General features: G+C 38.9%; 6 protein-coding genes across 8 annotated transcripts; all 6 read left to right on the top strand.

The window, feature by feature from the left end:
• Positions 1-1,065: 1,065 nt before the first annotated feature.
• On the top strand, positions 1,066-2,866 carry LOC111809644 (embryo-specific protein ATS3B). Its single transcript, XM_087117310.1, has 3 exons — positions 1,066-1,256; positions 1,354-1,461; positions 1,933-2,866. Exons 1-3 carry the CDS (start codon positions 1,116-1,118, stop codon positions 2,425-2,427), a joined length of 744 nt encoding a protein of 247 aa, XP_086973436.1. The 5' UTR covers positions 1,066-1,115; the 3' UTR covers positions 2,428-2,866.
• An 812-nt stretch (positions 2,867-3,678) lies between these two features.
• Positions 3,679-5,348, top strand: LOC111810216 (embryo-specific protein ATS3B). Its single transcript, XM_023696851.2, has 3 exons — positions 3,679-3,933; positions 4,057-4,164; positions 4,801-5,348. The coding sequence occupies exons 1-3, from the start codon at positions 3,817-3,819 to the stop codon at positions 5,161-5,163; spliced, it is 588 nt and encodes a 195-aa protein (XP_023552619.2). The 5' UTR covers positions 3,679-3,816; the 3' UTR covers positions 5,164-5,348.
• Positions 5,349-5,585: 237 nt separating this feature from the next.
• Positions 5,586-7,080, top strand: LOC111810217 (embryo-specific protein ATS3B). The gene is made up of 3 exons (XM_023696852.2): positions 5,586-5,782; positions 5,882-5,989; positions 6,482-7,080. Exons 1-3 carry the CDS (start codon positions 5,672-5,674, stop codon positions 6,803-6,805), a joined length of 543 nt encoding a protein of 180 aa, XP_023552620.2. The 5' UTR covers positions 5,586-5,671; the 3' UTR covers positions 6,806-7,080.
• Positions 7,081-7,412: 332 nt separating this feature from the next.
• Positions 7,413-9,981, top strand: LOC111810215 (mitochondrial metalloendopeptidase OMA1). 3 transcript variants are annotated; one of them, XR_002817380.2, is made up of 4 exons: positions 7,413-8,842; positions 8,920-9,068; positions 9,150-9,461; positions 9,526-9,981. XR_002817380.2 is itself a non-coding variant. In XM_023696850.2 (4 exons), the coding sequence occupies exons 2-4, from the start codon at positions 7,904-7,906 to the stop codon at positions 9,397-9,399; spliced, it is 1,338 nt and encodes a 445-aa protein (XP_023552618.2). In that variant the 5' UTR covers positions 7,414-7,709; positions 7,900-7,903; the 3' UTR covers positions 9,400-9,981. The 3 variants fall into 3 exon arrangements, 2 of the variants coding, with proteins under 2 accessions (XP_023552618.2, XP_023552617.2); XM_023696850.2 differs by having other exon boundaries at positions 7,414-7,709; positions 7,900-8,842; positions 9,150-9,981; XM_023696849.2 differs by having other exon boundaries at positions 7,414-8,842; positions 9,150-9,981.
• Positions 9,982-11,590: 1,609 nt separating this feature from the next.
• Positions 11,591-14,384, top strand: LOC111810214 (subtilisin-like protease SBT1.3). Its single transcript, XM_023696848.2, has one exon. It carries the CDS (start codon positions 11,833-11,835, stop codon positions 14,149-14,151), a length of 2,319 nt encoding a protein of 772 aa, XP_023552616.2. The 5' UTR covers positions 11,591-11,832; the 3' UTR covers positions 14,152-14,384.
• A 1,267-nt stretch (positions 14,385-15,651) lies between these two features.
• On the top strand, positions 15,652-20,864 carry LOC111810213 (putative protein phosphatase 2C 75). The gene is given in 5 exon segments (XM_087117429.1): positions 15,652-15,909; positions 15,912-16,207; positions 16,378-16,734; positions 17,014-17,119; positions 20,224-20,864. Coding segments are annotated over 5 exon segments (1,179 nt in total). The 5' UTR covers positions 15,652-15,839; the 3' UTR covers positions 20,574-20,864.
• The last annotated feature ends 454 nt before the right edge of the window (positions 20,865-21,318 follow it).

Raw genomic sequence — 21,318 nt, 5'->3', positions numbered from 1 at the left:
AAATAAAAAGATAATAAAAAAATACACGAGTAAAACGTGGACGCAGTTAACGAGGGGAGGAGATGGTACGTGTGGCTTCTGCTTGTGCCACGTGATTCTCGAGTTCTACCTAAATTTGCTTTAAAACTGGCGCCACTTTCAAATTTTGCGAATTTACGATTTAGTCCTCCATGGCTTCACTTCCATCGTCCAACGCTTTAGGCTTAGTTTGGAATTCTTTTACTTCAATTTAAAAAATGCATATTATGGCGTATTGATAAATTAATATTAAAATGAAATAGATGTATTGTTTTATTATAATATTAATTATCGAAATTTTAATTTGTTTAAGATAATTATTTGAAAGTTTTATTAAAAGTTTTATATGCTTTAAATTTAATAATAATGTCTCTCTCTCTCCTTTTGTCGTCGTCTTTACTGTAAAAATAATAACCGCCACAATTTACAACTACCCTTTCTATTTCCCTTTATTTTCAAAGGTAAATATTCGAATATTTTTATGAATAAAGAACAATTTTTATCCCCCGCTTGAGTTGTTTCCTTTTTCATAGTGTTAGCATGTAAGTTTTAATATAGTATTTTTTATTTATTTACTTATAATTAATATGTAAGTTATCTATTATTTACCACAAATTTTAAATTTACCACAAGGTGTTCAACAAATTAGAATTAAAATACCCGCTTAACAAATTCACATGATTCACATGATCGGAACATAAGAAATAAACTCAAGTGTGAATATCTTCGGATTTTCGTACTTAAAATTTATTTTAATTTAGTCTCTATATTTTTAAATATTCAAATATAAATTCTATAGTTCAATTAATTTTAAAACTGGATTAAAAGGTACATTATCTAATCGATTTCTATACATAAGATATCACATTAATAATTTATTCACCCGTTAATATTAATTTATAAAATTTAGGATATTTGATATAATTTATTCAAATATTTTTATTTTGTTTTCTTTTTCCAGAAACTGCAACCTTTTTCGGGAACGTTTCCACTAAGAGGCTGAAGGATGGGCTCGACCTGTAACGCCATGACCTTTATAAAAACTGACACATCATCAGTTTCCCATTTCCGTTTTCGTGTGTGACGTTTTAGAGAAAATGGAGAGGTCCTCGTCGCCTCCTCTGTTGTTGCTACTGCTGCTCTCTTCCCTCGCCGTCGTCTGCTCCGCTGTCGATCCGCCTCAGATCACCGTGAAGCCCGACGTTGCTCCCGAGTCCCTCCCGATTAACTACATCCAGGTCCGTGTTTCAACTCTCTTTACTCTCAACCGTCGCTTTTGTATTTTTCCTTTAACTTTTGCGTAATATACTTCTCTTTTTCTTTTGTGTTGCGAAGGAAGTTGGAAGCTGTTCTTACGAGGTTACAGTAGCAACAAGCTGTTCATCTCCTTCATTTATCACTGACGAAATCGGTGTGTTGTTTGGAGATTCTCATGGAAATCAGGTGTTCTTTCTTTTCTGTCATTTTCCTTTTTAAAATTATTAACTCTAGGGTTTTTACTTTTATTTACCTATTTCTGAAATTAATTCCCCTGAATCCGAACAAGAGTATGGATTTTGTTTCTAATCTTACGCCAGGGTGATTCTGGCCTGAATAATAAACTTCATTATTATTTTTTTTTTGTTAATCAACCACTTATCAACTCTAGGTGTTCTTTCTTTTCTGTCATTTTCCCTTTTAAAATTATTAACTCTCGGGTTTTTACTTTTATTTACCTATTTCTGAAATTAATTCCCCTGAATCCGAACAAGAGTATGGATTTTGTTTCTAATCTTACGCCATGATGATTCTGGCCTGAATAATCAACTTCATTATTATTATTTTTTTGTTAATCAAGCTCTCAATATATGATCTGATCCACGGATTTTTGTTTTGTTTTGTTTTGATTGAATGCTTCACATGTGTAACAAATAGATTGTGGAGAAGAAGTTGAGCAATGGAGACAAGGTGTTTGATAGTTGTAATACAGATAGGTTTGTTCTAAATGATCGACCCTGCAGTGTCCAAATCAATTATATGTATATCTATAAAGACGGAGCTGACGATTGGCTTCCGAACTCTGTTGAAATCTCTGGCTCTGGAATCAAACCCCTTTTGTTCATCTTCAAATCCTCCATCCCAAGAAACACTTGGTTTGGCTTTGATTTACGCCAATATCCTTTTCCATCGCCGCCGTCCTACAACCCGTACCCTCCTTTTCCATCGTTGTCTCCTCCTCCTCCTCCTCCTCCCCATCCCCTGCCACCGCCGCCGGAGCCAATTCTTTCTCCTCCGCCTCCACCTAAGCCTGTTCTTCCCCCACCGCCTCCTCCTCCTCCTCCTCCTCCACCATCATCCTCCAGCAAAATCTCTGGTCTGAAATTGGCTAAGGTATCTGTGGTTTTGGGATTGCTGTTTGCTCTTCTGTGATTCTGCACTAGCTGCTTGCTTTATGTAGTAGTTTGATTTTGTAGTGGTGGGTGGGTGATGTTAATGTTCAAGTTTCATCCCCCATTCCACCATGTTGTAGTACCAATGTATGCTTTCAAAGCTTTAGTGGAACTTTATCTTTTCAGCTGTATGGCTATAGGCCTGGTGCAATTCTGCAGCCACTGTTTGTTCTATGTGGGTGGCGGTTGAGAATGGTAGCTCTATGGTGGTGGGTGATACTATATTTACGATTCATCTCCTTTTCCACCATGTTTTAAGGTCTAGACAAGCAAGTTTTACCGAACCTCTTTATGTTATCGTCTTTCAGTTGTATTGGATACATGCCTTCTCTATGAAAGTCGGCCAAGCTATCTATGTCGAAAGTTGTATGGTGTTTTATTTGTCAATAATGTGGGATGGAGTGGATGTGTTAAATTTTGATTTTGAGTATTTTTTGTTTTTATTTCAACCATAATTATTATAAATAAAAGAACATTGGTTAGAACATTATTAATTTTGAGAATTATACCAAACTTAAGCTACACGTAAAAGTACTTAATAATCTAACATTTCAACTTTGTATTTAATATGGTTTTTAATATCTTAAGTAATTAACAAAATGGGCTATTATACCATCTTAATTCGATTATTTGTCCAGATATTTCTAAAATTACACTAAAAGGTTTTTCCCTCCATGAAAATTTTATAAGGAATATCAATATTTAGCGTAAAAAAAACTACTTTTTAAATTTTATTTACATTTTAATTTCTTTTTTTATTTTCTTAAATATTGTCAACATGAACAAAAGCAACACCATCTTCCGTTCACATATAGAAGAGGATAGAAATATCTAGTGATAGTTTCGTATTTTTTAAATAGGTCACTTTCGGAGTTACAACCAAACACATGAAGTCTAACAAGTAAATCGACGTAGTATTGTATTAGAAAAAACCCCACCTACCCCGTCCCCAATAATATTCTCATCTCAAGTTCAAACCTTCAAATTAAGCGACTCCAAAAGGGAGAATTTCATTTGGGCGTATTCATCTTTTTAAGTGTAATGGAGACTAAATATTCTTTAAAATTTTAGATTTAAAATAGATTGATGTTGATTTAAAAAGGTGTAATTTTAGTTGGCATTAGTAAGAAAAGGAAAATAGTTTGTTGGTTACAAAAGATTGGGGATCCCTTGCATTTTGAGTTTGGTATAAATATTTTATTTATTTATTTGCTTTTTTTTTTTCTTCCGACTTCCCGGCAGTGAAAACCTACCTACTCCATCACCGATTGACCATATATTTGATTGGAGCCAAGACTCTGGTTCTGCACCTCTTCAACCAAGCTTCTTGTACTCTCGTTTCAGTGTAGCCAAACGAAGGTCTGTAAAAATGGCGATGTCTCTGCTTTCTTTCTTCATCTTTACCTTCTTCTCCATTTCTGCCGCCGTATCATCCGGTTCTCTGCCTCAACCTGCTCCAAAATCCTTAACCATCGGCTATATTCAGGTTCCGTTTTATCATTTTATCATTTTACCTTTTACTTTCGTTACTCAATCGATGTGCTTATCTGAGGATCTCTGTGAATCAAACTGACTCTGTTATCTTCTTCTTTGGTACTTTCGGGTGAAGAAAGCGGGAGATTGCAACTACAGGGTCAATATAACAACAAGCTGCTCTTCGCCTTTCCATATTACTGCTGAAATCGGTGTTCTGTTTGGGGATGCGCATGGAAATCAGGTTCGTTCTTCGGGCATTTTAATTTAAATGATTTTGCAATTAGTTCATCTGCTGAATATTGTCGACTCTAGAGGAGAAAATTGAAAGCATATTGATTAACAATTAAGCATCCAAGGCCAAACAGAAGTCTATTCCTGATTTTCATTGAATATGGCTGTTTTCCTGCTGTGCTCTATATTATAGTCAAATTTTTTATATTGGAGTTTTGAATTGCAAGAAGAAAAAAAAAAAACAAATAAACTAGAATTAGAAGCTTACGATCTGTGATTCTATTGAAAGGATACATGGTTGGTTCACTTAAACTGGAATTAGAAGCTTATAATCAGTTTTCAAATATGTTTATCATTACAGATTTGAAACCAAAAACAAGAAATTGTTTGTAGAATAACAGGTAGTAGCACTGTTAGTTTCTTAACTTTCAAATGCTTTATTAGTTCCTCAACTTTAAAAGTTTGTGTTAGTCTCTACAGTTTACTTACATTCATAAGCTTGATATTTAATCTGTTACACAGTGACTTTAAACACTTAGAACTGTGATATTCAATTGAGAGATGAACAAAATATGTGGGTATGGTAAGACTTCATTAAATAATGTTTAAAAGGATGAAGATGGCTGATTTAGAAGTTGGAAAGCAGATATATGAGCCAAAGCTGGAAGTTGAAAGCAGCAAAGCATTTGCAAAATGCAGCAAAGACATTTTTGAATTGACAGGGCCATGCACAGACCAGATATGTTTCTTTTACCTTTACAAGAATGGATCGGACGATTGGATTCCAGAGACTGTAGAAATCTCCAGCCCTGATATTGACACTGTTAAATACAAATACAACTCCTCAATTCCAGACGACACATGGTATGGCTTTGACGACTGCCAATACTTCACATCGCCACCGCCACCGCCACCATCTCGACCAGCCCCCTCCACAGCCGGCCATCTGAAGAGGTTGAAATGGCTTGCTTATGTGATTCCTGTGCTTCTTAGCAGCGCTGTGCTGTGAGTGTGATTCTGCATCTTGGCCATGGGCGTGGTTGTATTTTTGATCCACCGCTGTGCCTGTATTTGCTTTGTGTTTTTTGATCTTTTGATGATCATATCAAGGTCAAAGGAATGTAGTTCATCTTTGATATGCAGAATGGGATTTGATGGAGGAATATCTGTTATGATCAGTACCTTTTTCTTTCTCGGCTTTGAGAGTTAGAATATTAATTTTTGTTTAAATATTTGCTTATGCAGAGATATATGAGACATACTAAATTGTTTTTATTTATTTATTTATTTTTTAAGTATGAGAGACCCATTTGAGAGTCATTTAAACCATTGAATTTATAACTTTCCCAAAATAAGAAAAAAAGAAAAAAAAAGGAAAAGAAAAGAAAATTGTGTACCTTTCAATGGTTGACATAAATATGGGTGGCGTAGAATTCGTACGTCTCTGTGTTCTTCCGTATTCTTTTTCTTCTTCAAAAGCTCCGCAACGCTAAAGCCAAACACACAAACAAGGAGAAATGAAACGGGTTCTCTGTTTTCTGCTCACCTCCGCCTTTCTCTTGGCTCTCTTGGAAGCCACGGAATTGCTGCCCGAATCCGCTGAATCCTTCAATTTAACCTATATTCAGGTATCAGCGATCCGTATCGGTTTTTTCCATTTATGCTGATTTTCAATCTTGTATCTTACAACCATTTCGTGTTTCTCTCCCGGATTTCTGATGTTAAAGCAACTCGGGAGTTGTTCTTATTCGGTCGTTATATCAACTAGCTGTTCTTCGCCTACATACACAAGGGATCAGATCAGCGTTTCTTTCGGCGATGCTTATGGCAACCAGGTTTTCTTCGTTTAAATCTTCATTTTTCCCCTTCATTTTATCAGAATACTAAGCCCTGGGTTTCTCGATCGTTCGCGATTTAACTAATTCAGTTATTCGAAATGGTCGATGAACGAAATCGTAGTTGAATTTTGAATCTGAGTTTGGGAATAATTTTACATTTGGCGAGGGATATAGAAACATATTAATATCGTTAGGTTAAAGTAATTGATTGGTCATCCTTTATCTTTCGATGCAAAATGAAAGAGAAATCGAGTTGGGTTTGTATTTCTCGATTATGATGAGATGATAGCCTGTTGATTTATATGTTTCAGAACTTCAAATCAGATATTTATTTATCCATAGTCATTAGCAAGTTGAGCAATATCTTGTAGCCCACTTAAACGTCTAGAACTTCCTAAAACATTTTTAAAAACAATGAAAATTGTCTTTACTTTCAGATTTAGGAATTTGACATGTTACAATTAATGATGGAAGAAACTTGTGTACCAGATTTATGTGCCTAGGATTGATGATCCATCCAGAAGGATATTTGAAAGATGTTCCTCTGATACATTTAGCGTAAGTGGACCTTGTGCTTACCAAATATGCTATGTCTATCTTTATCGCTCTGGACCGGATGCCTGGATCCCAACAACGGTGAAAATCTCTGGTCCTAATTCTCGACCTGTCACGTTTAACTACAACACTGCCATACCAAACGACGTATGGTTCGGGTTTAACTTGTGTGGTCATTCTTCATCTTCAAATCGTATTTCAAGTTGCATATGGTTCTTATACGTTAGTTTCGTGTCTATTCTTCTGCTTTTTTTGTAATTTTATTGTATGTCAAAATGCTACTCATGTTCTTTTCTTGGTAAGAACACATTTTGATGTAGCACTCTTGCAGCATAGAGAACATGAGTATCTCACTATAAAGCAGCATCAGGAGTGTACTTATGTATATTTAGTGATTATACACAGGCAGAGGCAATTCTTGGTGATTGAGCCTCTTGACTTGGGATAAGCTTTTGGATGTCTTGTTATGGAACTCAGAAACAGAGGATTTTTCTGGTTTTATTTACCTTTTAGATATATTTGTCTTTGATTCATGTGAGATTCTCCTATTGTTAGCTTTGTCCTATAAAAATCTGTTTTATCAACCATTAAGGTGGGTAATAGCCCCAGTCTCTGATATATTGGAGGTTGGGGGACGGGATTTGTTCTTGAACGCGCCAATTACTATCATTATATTATTATTATTTGAATTTGAAGTAAGTTCATAAACGGTGTCTAATCATAACTCAATCAATTAAAATATTTGTAAATAAAGGAAAAAAATTTCATTTCATTTTTCTTTTGTAACAATATTGATATCTAATATATTTTATACACGAGTGGTATATTAATGATATATTTACTAATATTCTTTCAAAATTCATTTGAGGTATAAAGTTGATGTACCCATATTACTATATAATATACAAAGAATGTAAAAATTTATATTAGATGATCTTCAAATTTGTGCTTTAGGAAATTTGACATAAGTTTTTATAACATTTGAATCATCAAAAAAGGAAAAAAGAAATTCTTGGGGAGCAAGGAAATTGGTAGAAGATTCTGGACCTGAAACCGCCCCATTTGGCTTGGAATTTGGGTCTATCCGATATTAAGATGATGAGTCTGCTGATGCCCCAGCCCCGCCATGCTGTCGATGCATCGGCTCTCCATGGCCGCCACGGTACGCATCTTAACTTCTACATAAATCCGGATCAACCCATTTCACTTTATGCCTTGTTGCTTCTTCCAACTGCTTTTCTCCCCTTTTGATTCTACTTTCCCCTTCTCGAGAACTTTTATACATATATTCATGAGTGAGGTAGTTTCTGATTGATTCTCATCTATTGGATTACACATATGTTTTACTCTAGAGATATGAGTTGCTATAGAAAATCCAAGTCTGCGTTTGATGCATTTCGGAACTTGTCTTCAAAGCTTTTTCCCGAGTTAATTCGAGATTCTAAGTCAAGAATTTCCCGCGGTGGGCATTCGTTTACGGCTCGAAAAACGTCTAATTCTTATGGGTTTCAATCGTCTTCTCCAATTATACAAAGATTTGGAAGACAAGTTCGAGAGAAGAGGAGGCTATACGATCCCTTCTTCGGTGATTCCAAGAGATTTTACTATGTCGATCACTACCGTGTCCAGCATTTTAAGCCCAGAGGACCTCGGCGATGGTTTCAGGATCCAAGAACCGTATTGGTTGTTGTGTTTGCGGGTTCTGGGGTTTTTATCACCGTGTATTATGGGAATTTAGAAACCATACCTTATACTAAACGAAGGCATTTCGTACTCTTGTCTAGAGCTATGGAGAGGAGCCTCGGGGAGTCGCAATTTGAGCAAATGAAGGCAGCTTTCAAGGGTAAAATATTGCCTGCTGTACATCCAGAAAGTATTAGAGTAAGATTGATAGCTAAGGATATAATTGATGCATTACAAAGAGGGTTGAAGCAAGAGAATGTTTGGAGTGATTTAGGGTATGCATCAGAGGCTGCGATTGGAGCCCCTGAAGGGAGTGGCAATGAGACATTGATGGCGCTTAGGGACTCTGGGGCTGGGAAGATGGAAGCTAAATGGTACCATGAAGACGAGATTCTTGATGACAAATGGGTCGAGCGCAGTAGAAAGAAGGGTCAGAAACAGGGGTCTCAAGCAGATAGCTCGCATTTGGATGGATTGAAATGGGAGGTTTTGGTGGTGAATGAGGCAGTTGTTAATGCATTTTGCTTGCCTGGTGGGAAGATCGTTGTTTTCACGGGCTTGCTCGAGCACTTCAGAAGTGATGCAGAAATCGCAACTATTATTGGTCATGAGGTATGTTATAAAGATTTGTTCTTCAACTTACAACCTTTCACTTAGCTCAGCCTTAAGGTGTTGTTTTTATTAATTAGATTGGGCATGCTGTGGCACGACATGCTGCAGAGGGCATCACAAAGAACCTTTGGTTTGCCGTTTTGCAACTCATCCTTTATCAATTCGTGATGCCTGATATTGTGAACACTATGTCCACGCTTTTCTTGAGGCTTCCTTTCTCTAGAAGGTAAGAGAAGAGCTATATGGTATGGGTAATTTGTTGAATGAAGATATAAAGGGGTAGTGTGATTCATTTTAATGGGTTCAGGATGGAAATGGAAGCGGATTACATTGGTCTGCTTTTGATTGCCTCTGCTGGATACGACCCGAGGGTTGCACCCACTGTGTATGAGAGGTTGGGTAAGGTGAGTGGGGATTCCGCGCTGAGGGACTATCTATCTACTCATCCATCGGGAAAGAAGAGAGCTCAGTTGCTAGCTGAAGCTAAGGTTATGGAGGAAGCACTTAGTGTTTACAGAGAAGTAAGAGCCGGACGTGGGGTTGAAGGCTTCCTATAAGACACACAAAGCTGCCCATGCCATGGGAACTTAAAGAGAAACGCCTCCCTCCTGAATTTAAGGTATGGTTTTGAAATGTTACTCACCCTTGAATTTGTCGAGTTCATTGAGCTTTCTCCTCTATAGCTTCCACATTACCTTCCCCTGTTTCACATCCATGAATGGAGTCCCATTTCCATATCTTCCTCCTACGTTGGACGGGCGCAGTCTGTGTTTCATGGACAATGGACAAAACACACTGTTTATCCAAATTTTGCCCAGAGTCCAACAATCCATGGGCCGAATGAATCGATGGGCATTCAATTTTAGGCCTATTTCAACAATCCACGGGCCCCATTAATGACTTCAATCTTGCCGGCGTCGGAGAAACTATGGCACGTCGTTTCGAGGGTATGAAAGCGATTCGTGGGCAAATCGCAAGAAATTTACGTACCCAAGAGCGTGATTGAGCATTTAAGCTTGCCGTTATCGGGGGGTCCAGTAATAAAGGCGGTCGGAGAAGTGTTGAAGCTTAATGAAAAGGACCTGGAAGCGACATTGATGACTCTGCATAGATTTGGGAACCACTCGTCTTCTTCACTGTGGTATTTTGGAAGCTAAACCTAAAGAAAGAGAGATATTATTGATATGTTGGAGGCTAAACCTAAAGAAAGAGAGATATTATTGATATGTTGGAGGATAAAAGTCCCACGTCAGCTAATATAGGAAATAATCATGAGTTTATTGGTAAGGAATGCTCTCTCTATTGGTATGAGATAGAGTTTTTAACTTTGTTTTACAAGTTACAAGAAGGATTATACGTCATGTTTTTAGAGAATCTAAAGTGCGACGAGACAATGATTGGAAAAGGTTGATAAAGTTACTGATAAAGTAAAATTTTTACGGCTCAAAATGTGACATATAGTTTCCAATATTCTTCATCAAATGATCTCTTTCTATCCTTTTTAGCTTGCTTTTATCTTGAATCTATGCAATTATCTGTTCACTATCAAAATGCTACCTTAATGAATCTAATATCTTTCCATGATTAGATTCTTAATGAATTATTAACTAAGTTCCTTTAGTAAAAAAATATAGTATCTAAAATGGATGCTGTAAATTTTGATTTTTGATCAAATGTTGTTGACGAAGAAGTTAAATTTCATTATTTCCAAAAGGAAAAATAGTAAAATTAAAAAGTGATAAAACCACGAGCCTCACTTGGATTTATTAGGCCAATGATTGATTAGTGGACAAAAGGAATTATTATCTTTGAAAAATTTTACCTCAAAAGATTAATTGAGGCGGTTGGATTGAATGTATCCAACGGTGAAACATGAACCGTACATGAATCCTGTGAAAAAAAAGGGTTCCATTTGATGATGTACAAGAAACCTTCGTCTTCACAACCACCACGGGCGGCGGCGGCCCACCACCAGTCACGGAGGAGCTAAGCCAGTGCCAAATACAGCAAGGTTTCAACTGTGACCTACTTGCTTTTGTAGAGCATGTGTTGTTCTGACATTACCATTCTGAATGGGGTTTCTAAGTTTTCAACTTTTCACCATGGAATATAAACGATTTAGGTGCCAACTATGGATGATTGTTGGGAGGGAGTCCATATTGGCGAATGATCATCGGTTTATAAGTAAAGAATATATCTCTGAAGGTATGAGGTATTTTGTAGAAACAAAAAAAAGAAAGTCACGAAAGCTTATACTCAAAGTGGATAACATCCTATACCATTGTGAAGGTTCATAATTCCTAAAACTATCCTATACCATTGTGAAGGTTCATAATTCCTAAAACTAACCTGTGGTGGCAAGTGAAACCATATTCCTTTGAAAGTGATCATGAGGATGATTGTCGAAAAGACTTTAAAGAACTGAAGAAGTACATAAGTTAGGGAGTGAGTGATGACAAAATATGTTGAAAATAACTCGTGTTGTCATATTTAAGTAGATTGCAGGAGAGTGAGTATGGACAAAATATGTTGAAAGCACCCATCTCATGTCTTCGATTCCAATCAAATTTTCGATCTCATAGGGGAAGATGAATTGTTGTCGGTTGTTATGTTAATTTGTTTGATACATTTTAACATTAAATTCTACCACAAGACATAGAAAATGTGATGGTGGGGTTTGAAGGTTAAAGTTTTAAACTTTATGAAAAGGGAAGCGAGTAAAATTGTATGAACAACAAAGATATTTTTCCAGGAAGGGTAGATGTTGATAATATTAATGGGATGGCAATAAAAATAGGGGACCATAATACATAACCAAATTAACTACTCACCACCAGTACTGATCTCCTCTCCTAACCCTCTTCAATTTTGGCATTCATGAAACAACCACTCTCCTTTATTACACACTCCCCTTCAGTATCGGAGCTCCCCCATTCCCTCTTCATTTCTCTCGCAAACAGGAGAGAACACTCCTTTCCTCTGCTTCCCTAATGGCTCACACTCCTCTGAAATGGCTGTGTTTGCTGCTGGTTTTTGACTGTTTGCTTCTTTCAAGCGCTCAGTTTCTGAAAACTTATGTTGTTCAAATGGATAGGTCTGCAATGCCGGACTCATTTTCGGATCATCTTCAGTGGTACTCCACAGTGCTTACCAGTGTGGTCGTTAATCCTGAGAGAGAAGGCAATGGGGGAGGTGAACAGAGGATCATTTACAGTTACCAGAATGTTTTCCATGGAGTTGCAGCTCGATTGAGTGAAGAAGAGGCAGAGCGGCTCGAGGAAGAAGATGGGGTCTTGGCCATTTTTCCAGAGACCAAGTACGAGCTTCACACCACCAGAAGCCCCAGATTTCTTGGGCTTGAACCAGCTGACAGCAATAGCGCTTGGTCTCAGCAAATTGCAGACCATGACGTGATTGTTGGAGTTTTGGACACTGGGATTTGGCCGGAGAGTGAGAGCTTCAACGATGCCGGGATGTCGCCGGTGCCGGCGCATTGGAAAGGGGAATGCGAAACAGGGCGAGACTTCACGAAACAGAATTGTAACAGAAAGATCGTTGGAGCTAGAATGTTCTACCATGGGTATGAAGCTGCAACTGGGAAATTTAACGAACAGTTGGAGTATAAATCTCCAAGGGATCAAGATGGGCATGGAACTCACACGGCAGCCACCGTCGCCGGCTCTCCGACAGCCGGCGCGAACCTCCTCGGTTATGCGTATGGGACGGCCAGAGGAATGGCGCCCGGTGCTAGAATAGCGGCTTACAAAGTCTGTTGGGCCGGCGGCTGTTTTAGCTCCGATATTTTGTCGGCTGTCGACAGAGCTGTGTCCGATGGAGTAAATGTTCTGTCCATCTCTTTGGGAGGTGGGGTCTCTTCTTACTATCGCGATAGCCTCTCCGTTGCAGCATTTGGGGCAATGGAGATGGGCGTGTTTGTGTCCTGTTCGGCCGGAAATGCAGGGCCGGACCCTGTCAGTCTCACAAACGTATCGCCATGGATAACCACTGTCGGCGCCAGCACAATGGACAGAGATTTCCCGGCCATTGTCAAGCTCGGCAATGGCAGAACAGTCACCGGCGTTTCACTTTACAAAGGAAGAATCACAATCCCAGAAAACAAACAATTCCCAGTTGTATACATGGGGAGTAACTCAAGCAACCCGGATCCAAGCTCGCTGTGTTTAGAAGGAACATTAGATCCCCATTTCGTGGCCGGAAAAATCGTGATATGCGATCGTGGAATTAGCCCACGGGTCCAGAAGGGTGTGGTGGTGAAGAATGCAGGTGGGGTTGGGATGATTCTGGCGAACACGGCGGCGAATGGGGAAGAACTTGTTGCCGATTGCCATTTGGTACCTGCCGTCGCCGTCGGTGAAAGAGAAGGTAAAGCAATTAAGGTGTACGCATTGACGAATCGAAAACCGACGGCGACTTTAGGATTTTTAGGGACAAGATTGGGGGTAAGACCCTCGCCGGTGGTGGCGGCGTTTTCATCCAGAGGACCCAATTTCCTCACACTAGAGATCCTCAAGCCCGATCTAGTGGCCCCTGGCGTTAACATCCTCGCCGCTTGGACAGGAAAAACAGGGCCGTCGAGTTTGACGACGGATACAAGAAGGGTTAAATTCAACATTCTGTCAGGAACCTCAATGTCTTGCCCACACGTCAGTGGCGTAGCAGCTCTGATCAAATCAAAGCATCCCGATTGGAGCCCGTCGGCAATCAAATCGGCACTGATGACCACCGCTTACGTCCACGACAACACCTATAAGCCTCTCAAAGACTCCTCCGGCGCATCACCGTCGAGTCCGTACGACCACGGCGCCGGCCACATAAACCCAAGAAAAGCCCTCGATCCTGGCTTGGTTTACGAAATTCAGCCGCAAGATTACTTCGAATTCCTCTGTACGCAGGATTTAACCCCTTCACAGCTCAAAGTATTCTCCAAATATTCAAACAGATCTTGTCATCACCTTCTCCCCAACCCTGGAGACTTAAATTACCCGGCCATCTCTGCCGTTTTCCCTGAAAAAACCTCCGTCACTTCCTTGACCCTTCACAGAACCGTCACCAACGTCGGCCCTGCAATCTCCAGTTACCATGCCGTGGTGACTCCGTTCAACGGCGCCGCCGTGAAAGTTGAGCCGGAGAGTCTGAACTTCACAAGGAGATATCAGAAGCTTTCATACAAAATCACTTTCCTGACGAAGAAGAGACAGAGTATGCCGGAATTTGGAGGGCTAATCTGGAAGGACGGAACTCATAGTGTGAGAAGTCCGATTGTGATCACTTGGTTGTCGTTTGTTTGAATTTCTCCGATATTATATCAATCGTTAAAAAGTTCTTCCTTTTGTTAGAATCATCATAATTGCAGGCAGTCAAAAAGAGGGGCCTTCAATTTTCTGATTCTCCATCAAAGTTCATAGCTTTTCCAATTGAATTTGCCACAAAAATTGCTCATTTGCAGAAAAGCAAATAACTATTAATATCAATGTATTACAGAGAAAAAAAAAATTTAATAACAATGTCTCAAGTTTGATCTTGTACTCTCTCAATTGTTCAACTCAAAATGCAAACTTTTGTGTTTAATTTTGGGTTTAGGGTTTGAACGGAAAGGAAAAAACGGAGCTCTTCGGAGTTGGAACAGTCACTTTCGCCGTCACCGTCACCGTCACCGTCACCGTCACGTCCCCAAATACCAATACCGCCTCTTTAACTGGCCCTCTAAATTAACGCCACGTGTCAGTAGTCCTTTTTCGTCTCCAAGTAATATAAATATATAATATGCTAGCATCAACCATTCTATATCATCAATATATATATTCTTTATTCAGAATAATTTAACTCAAGAATTTAAATTATGTAATATAATATTTAGTTTCCGTACTATCTATTTTGGTTGGTTTGCTTATTTAATATTATCAATATTTCTATGCTTATGCCTATTATATATGTGATAAGATTAAAAAAGAGCAGCCCTATAAGTATAAAATCTTTGTCTATTTAGTGGCTAAATCTTATCTTTAAATATTTAATTTATTTTTATTTACGTTCAATAAATTAAGTTTTGTAGACTAATATATACAAAATTTACGGTTTTAAGTGTTGTCACACAAAAAATTAATTTAATGTTTAATAGATATATTAATTAATTTTAGAATTTAATATATTATAGAATATTAAATATAGAATTAGAAATGGAAGATTTAGTAAATATTTTTAAATGCGGGAAGGAATAAATACAAAATTTAAATAAACGAGAAATTTTGTAACATTCCATAAAGTTAGAAGAATCAAACTTTTCTTCCGTCAAGGCAGAAGACGGCTGTAAGCCAACAACTGCCAACGCTAACTCCGTTCCCCTGTCAGATAACTTTCTGACGTGTCAACGTTGAACCAGACACGTCACTATGTGTGTGCTGGTGAGATCAGATTGCGCCACGTATGTTCCCGTAGAAAATAAATTACAAGAGAAATAAAAATAAAAATCCTAAAAAAGAAATATTTCCGGTGAAAAAGCATAGTCGAGGTGGGACCCGAGTTCTGTCGTTTCTGACAAGCCTGGTGTGGAAGTTTCTGATTGATCCACTTGTATCGACCTCGCAAGATGGGCCTACACATTCCGAGACTTTCGACACGCGTCCTCGAGGAATAATTCTCGCGACACGAGAAATTGACTGGAAAGAGAGGAATTAGGGAAAGGGGATCGTCATGGGTAACACGTGTCTTCACAGCATGAAATGGAGTTTGGATGTAGACAGGTGGGGCAGGCTCTATAGCTGCCCGTATAATTAGAATTGCCCGAGAGGCTCTCTTTTTTTCCTTCTCGACGAAGAACAGAGTCGGGAAGGGAAAAATAATTTATTTTTCCCATAAGAGGAAAACAGCGACACGTTTTCTTCTAAGCGAAATTCCGCGCCGCACCGCATTTCATTACTTCGTTTAATGACCTCAGTCAGAGATATTCGACGGCGAGTTCCTGCTTCGGACGATTCCGATGATGGAGGTTTACTGTAGAATGCCAAGCGAAGATGATGGAGATTCGCCGGCCAAATGCCGAGAGCGCGGTGCCGTAGAATAGAGATGCGACGATTAGAAACAGTACCGTCGAAGAAACGTGTTCGGAAGACGGACAGCGACGGTTCTCCGGAGATTTCATCTTCTTCGTCATCGGGGGAGGACGTGAAGAGTGTAGAAGCTTCACCGTCGGTACCTCAGCCTGTGTTCGGGATGATGTCGGTGTCCGGAAGGTCACGTGAGATGGAGGATGCAGTATCGACGAGCTTATGCCTTCTAGGTCCAGGAAATTTCCGGCGGCGACCGGTGCATTTCTTCGCCGTCTATGATGGACATGGAGGCCCTCACGTAAAGCCCTAATAGAGAAGCTCAAAATTTATTTTTCCAGAAAGTAGGAAAAAAATGGACGTGGAAAATACCATTGAGCTCATGCTGAATCATTGTATCTAAAAGCAGAAAGTGGGGTTATTATTGTCATTGTACTGGTCTAATTTGTTTTGTTCTATGGATGGATACAGGTGGCAGCGCTATGTAGGGAGAAGATGCACGTGTTAGTACAAGAGGAATTGGCGCGCGTGGTGAGTGGCGGCGGAGGAAGCAGTGCGGCGGAGGAGGCTAAGGTGGAGGAGGAGGCGACTTGGAAAAGAGTGATGCGGAGGAGCTTTGAGAGAATGGACGAAGTAGCACTCAGTACTTGTGCCTGTGGAAGCGTCGGAGGCCAGTGTAGGTGCCATCCAATGGAGGTGGCTCTTGGCGGCTCCACCGCCGTCGTTGCCGTGCTCACCCCGGATCACATAATGGTCGCCAACTGCGGTGACTCACGCGCCGTCCTCTGCCGAGGAGGAAGGGCCATTCCGCTTTCCAATGATCACAAGGTTTTCTCTCTTAAGTCTCCCTCTCTCCCGAAACGTATACTGTATGAACTGCTATCCCGACACGTGCAATGCAATCAATTTTTGATGAGCTGATAACACATTTATCTTAAGAGAAGTGCATTTTAGATGGATAGTGTGTTCGACTATTTTATTCTGTTTCTTGTTCAAAAAATAGTGTTGGTCTATTTAATTTCACTGTTTTGTTGCACGGCATCTTATACAGTCAGTAGGCGTTCATGATGAACACAATACTCTCACAATTTTCTTAACTTTCCCCAGCCTGATAGAAATGATGAACTAGCAAGAATCGAAGCCGCTGGAGGACGGGTGATTTTCATAAATGGAGCTCGGGTTGAAGGAATCCTGGCAATGTCCCGTGCAATAGGTAATAACTACATCTCCCATGGCATTATCTGCTTTCATGAAGTTGCTTAAACATTCCGAGTACGATGTGTTTTGATTCCACTGTATGATTATTGCATATGGGTCATCAAGAAATCTGATTTTGTTTCTTCTTCTGACTCCCCATCTCCTCTTGGAGCGTTGATGTGATGCTTGATGAAGCCATGTGATACTTCTGAAATTGGGTACATGACAACATTAAATTGCATGCCATAAATGTGAATCATATGTTTTGTGAATGATTTTGCTGCATTTTTTCATCTACCGTTTGTTGGCATGACTGAATGGCAGTGAATAAAGACAGCAAAATTTCCTAGGATGTTTTAAGAACTTCTACTTCGAAACTCGGATGGTCTAGAGTAAAATATTTTGGCATAAAGGGTCCATCAGTATGGATTCTAATGTCATGCAAACAAGAACAACCTTAATAAAAGTAGGAAATACACTTCTGGTCCGAAGTTTGAGGTAGGTTGTGTTTGAGCCCCTGAGCTCTCGAACCTGACATTTTAGACCTTGAGAATTGGGATAATCTTGCTGTTGTTCCCTACAATCTACTCACTTTCTAATATACAAGGATGAGCTGTTCTTTTTTCAAAATTATTTTTTTAGCTTACATGACTTGAACATATTAATTTTTTATTTTCAAGTTGCTGAACGGCAAACAAAAAAACAAAAAAACATACTCTTTTTGAGATGTTTTCTATAAAAATACTATTTTTTTTCTTTTTCTTTATCCCTCATTCCACCATCTCTTTCACCCCATCCATGGTTTACATCCGCCACCGTTCTCTTTTTTTTACTTTTTTTTTTTTTTTTTTTATTTCTCTTCTTCTTCTCTTTCCCCTTTCTCCCCATCTTCCCCCCTCCCCTTCCGTTTCATGGATCAAGAGAGAAAAGAAGCAGAGGAAAAGGAACGGCATCGACGGAGGCCATGGATGGGACCCAAATGTAACCGAAGTCAAACCTTAGGGATAAAAGTTTAAATTTTCGGTAAATGTACGAGTTGAGGGATCTCTTCCTCTTGTGATGAGATAGACCAACAACACAGTAGAGATTATGAAAATCAATTTATTACCGTGGCTGAATCTTGCAGAATCATGTCAAGTTGGCAAGTGTGTTCCTGCTGGGTGCTCACTGCTCACTCACTCTACTTGGTTTTTGTTTTATTTAACTGTACTCTGCTATATATTTCCTTTTCTGTTATAGAAAGCCTTTTGTTATCTACATTTATACTTTATTAACTTGTACATACGTATATTTCTTTGAGTTGCGTGATAATACTTCTTTTTCCCGAAGGAAGGATATGTAAGTGATGTGTTTATAGGCTATGGCTAGATGGAAGAATCATGCAACAATGCTGATGGCATTTAATGTTGGCTGGCTGGCCAGTCTGCCTATTCCGGAGTTGGTCAATAAACATGATGCAAATATTAAATAGTTAAGGTTCTATTACCTTTTGGATTGGTGTTCTGCTCTCCTTTTTTAATGTTTTGGCTTGGCTTCTATTATTTGACTTTTCTTTTGTGTACTCTTCAATAGATTTTTCTGTCGTTAAAAAATAATAAAAACAAATATTCGGAACTAGTACAACTGTGGCTTACGTCGTTGACATAACATTTATGGTTATATATACTTGCCATCTTGAGAACTTGGAACTAAGTAGGTTTCCAATATCGTGAATTAGTTTGTTGTTTTTTCTAAGATATGTTGGGAATTAGGACAGTAGTTTTGATTGATGAACAATGTTAGCAAGCAGCAACATGGATTCAAAAGGCGCCAAATTTCCAAATGCAAAGTTTATTCAAGCAGTGGGACATTAGTGTTTTTTTATATCATTTCTCTATCTGTATACATATATTGAAACTTATGCGGATTTGTGTTTTGTCTTATATATAAGAAGGAAATGATAGACTGATATGGTACTAGCTTATGATTAGATTCAATTTTAGTTGCGGACTTCACAGCATATATTGATGATACTAAGCTGATATCAGAACTTGTCTAACGTGTCAGATGCGTTAATCTTGACAGACCAGGATTAAGAAAACTGGTAGTGATGAAGCAAAAGGTTTAAGCTATTGGTGGAAGAGGTTAGCAATGTATATACATTGAAGGATTGGGGACAAAATTTGAGAAATTGACAAAATAAAGCTCTTTGCAAAGTGAGCGTATTGTGAGATGGACAAACCATCATTGTAGCGTAGCTTTTTCACCATATGAAGAATGACCATTTTGAAATTTCAACCAAGAGGAGTTTTTATTCCTGAAGGTCAAGGTATGAGGTGGGATGTTTGCTGAGGGTTGCTCGCTTCGGATTTATGATGACTGTAATATCGACTTGTGGATATTCGTCAAGGACTAGAGACAAGATGTTGCCACATGATATTTGGAAATAAACAAGAGTTGCGAGCTCTCTGTTGGAATTTGAGTAGTTTAGTCCATAATTGGTCAAATATTGAAGCTTTTGCAATTGAACGGTGGAAGGGGGATCTAATCATGAGAGTTGAGAAACCTTTGGCAACTTTGGCAACTTATTAAGAAGGCTGTAACTCACATCTGCGTTGACTGTGCTATGGAAACTCTTAAGTGATATTATCATTCATTTCTTGCCTGATTACTCTTCTGTAGTTGCTTTGGTTTAGTCTATTATATCATCCTCTTCGAAGAAACATGTAAGAGCTGTGGAGTTTTATATTTCTTCTGTATCGGATTACTCATGTTACCTCTTGATCTAAGAAAAAGATTTACAGAAGTGGTTAGTAATCCTATGAGTTAATGCAGGTATGCAAGTGCAGCTATTGAGGGTGACTTTGTATTTATGTTCCGAGGTTGAATGTAGGAGGTATTTTCGACGTTTAAGTAATTGATTTCTGTGTATGTGTTCAGTTATCTGATCAATTGATTGTGTTAGAGATTGAATGAACATAATTCTCTTTTTTCTTTCCTTCAGTTCAAATACTGTCAGGATGAACTTCAAGTTTTATCAGATGTCCGTTTATCTATGTCAAGATCATTCTATAAATGACCATTTTTGCAACACTAGTGATAATTCTAGTCCCTTATATGGAACTTCACTGCTTTGAACAGGTGACAAATATCTCAAGTCAGTTGTAATATCAGAGCCTGAAATTACTTTCACCAGAAGAGAATCAGATGACGAATGTTTAATACTTGCAAGTGATGGTTTGTGGGATGTTCTTTCAAGTGAGTTGGCTTGTGAGGTAACTCGAGAATGTCTCCAAGAAAGAACGGCCGCTGCTGCTGCTGCTACTACTACTACAATAGACCTCAACGCCGAGCCTCAAATTGAAGAAGGGGCTGGAACTTCATATCCTTCTCGAAGTTCACTAGCTGCGGCACTGCTCACTCGTCTAGCTTTGGGGCGGAGAAGCATGGACAACATCAGTGTTATAGTTATTGATCTAAAGATGTGCTGATCAGAAAAATTGAAGTGGTTAAGGTTAAACATGTGTATGGACGTTGTACAGCCCTGCTCTAAATTGGAAACGAAATTTGGAGAGTTTGATCCACTAAAACAGCTCCTCGTAGGTTGGAACTTGTTTCTCTAATTTGTAGATGTGCGATTGAAGTCATTAGTTGAAAGGTGTGTTCTAGAGTCTTGTTGGTCGATGTTTTGCTACTTTCATGTGATCATGAAGCACAAAAGAACTGATGATTGGAAGAATTGAGCCATAGAATCCAAAATTTTTGTGGCCACATGATTGGCATCTGCATATTGTAAAGAATATTGTTTACTAAGCAGCAGGAGCAGCTTCAGCTACTTCTAAAACTGTTGAGACTTTGTCGGTGATTTACAGGAAGGGTTAGGTGACTCAAACCATTTCAAAACAGTCTTAAGAACCAATGGAATGTGACAGAAAATTCTTGGTTCTTGCTATATGCAGGAAGTGTAGGCTGGAGAAGCTGAAGATCTGTGTTGGATTCCTCGACTTGGATGCCTAATTAGTTGTTATTCAACAAAGAGAAAAGTGTGGTAAAATTTTCATAAGGAGAATTATTGAAGGGTTGATCCAGGGCCGAGAGAGAAAGAGCGTAGGGTATGGTCCTACAGCTTTGTTTTTATCCAATGAATGGTCTTTTGATCTGAAAGCCTCTAATTTGTCTGATACGATCTATTCATACTTCCTTTCACACTCTAGAGGAGAGAGATGCGCACGTGAG

The sequence above is a fragment of the Cucurbita pepo genome, chromosome 14, assembly GCF_057944985.1.
Source record: "Cucurbita pepo subsp. pepo isolate OVF chromosome 14, ASM5794498v1, whole genome shotgun sequence".
In the NCBI taxonomy this organism is placed as follows: Eukaryota; Viridiplantae; Streptophyta; class Magnoliopsida; order Cucurbitales; family Cucurbitaceae; genus Cucurbita; species Cucurbita pepo.
This window is presented reverse-complemented; position numbering and strand designations above follow the sequence as displayed.

Bases quoted from the DNA above. Each gene is read 5' to 3' on its own strand.
- LOC111809644 (XM_087117310.1), top strand. From the start codon at position 1,116: ATGGAGAGGTCCTCGTCGCCTCCTCTGTTGTTGCTACTGCTGCTCTCT. The intron at 1,257-1,353 runs GTCCGTGTTTCA...TGTGTTGCGAAG, and splicing joins TCCCGATTAACTACATCCAG to GAAGTTGGAAGCTGTTCTTA. The intron at 1,462-1,932 runs GTGTTCTTTCTT...TGTAACAAATAG, and splicing joins GAGATTCTCATGGAAATCAG to ATTGTGGAGAAGAAGTTGAG.
- LOC111810216 (XM_023696851.2), top strand. From the start codon at position 3,817: ATGGCGATGTCTCTGCTTTCTTTCTTCATCTTTACCTTCTTCTCCATT. The intron at 3,934-4,056 runs GTTCCGTTTTAT...TTTCGGGTGAAG, and splicing joins TAACCATCGGCTATATTCAG to AAAGCGGGAGATTGCAACTA. The intron at 4,165-4,800 runs GTTCGTTCTTCG...GTTGGAAAGCAG, and splicing joins GGGATGCGCATGGAAATCAG to ATATATGAGCCAAAGCTGGA.
- LOC111810217 (XM_023696852.2), top strand. From the start codon at position 5,672: ATGAAACGGGTTCTCTGTTTTCTGCTCACCTCCGCCTTTCTCTTGGCT. The intron at 5,783-5,881 runs GTATCAGCGATC...CTGATGTTAAAG, and splicing joins TCAATTTAACCTATATTCAG to CAACTCGGGAGTTGTTCTTA. The intron at 5,990-6,481 runs GTTTTCTTCGTT...CTTGTGTACCAG, and splicing joins GCGATGCTTATGGCAACCAG to ATTTATGTGCCTAGGATTGA.
- LOC111810215 (XM_023696849.2), top strand. From the start codon at position 7,886: ATGTTTTACTCTAGAGATATGAGTTGCTATAGAAAATCCAAGTCTGCG. The intron at 8,843-8,919 runs GTATGTTATAAA...TTTATTAATTAG, and splicing joins CAACTATTATTGGTCATGAG to ATTGGGCATGCTGTGGCACG. The intron at 9,069-9,149 runs GTAAGAGAAGAG...TAATGGGTTCAG, and splicing joins AGGCTTCCTTTCTCTAGAAG to GATGGAAATGGAAGCGGATT.
- LOC111810214 (XM_023696848.2), top strand. From the start codon at position 11,833: ATGGCTCACACTCCTCTGAAATGGCTGTGTTTGCTGCTGGTTTTTGAC.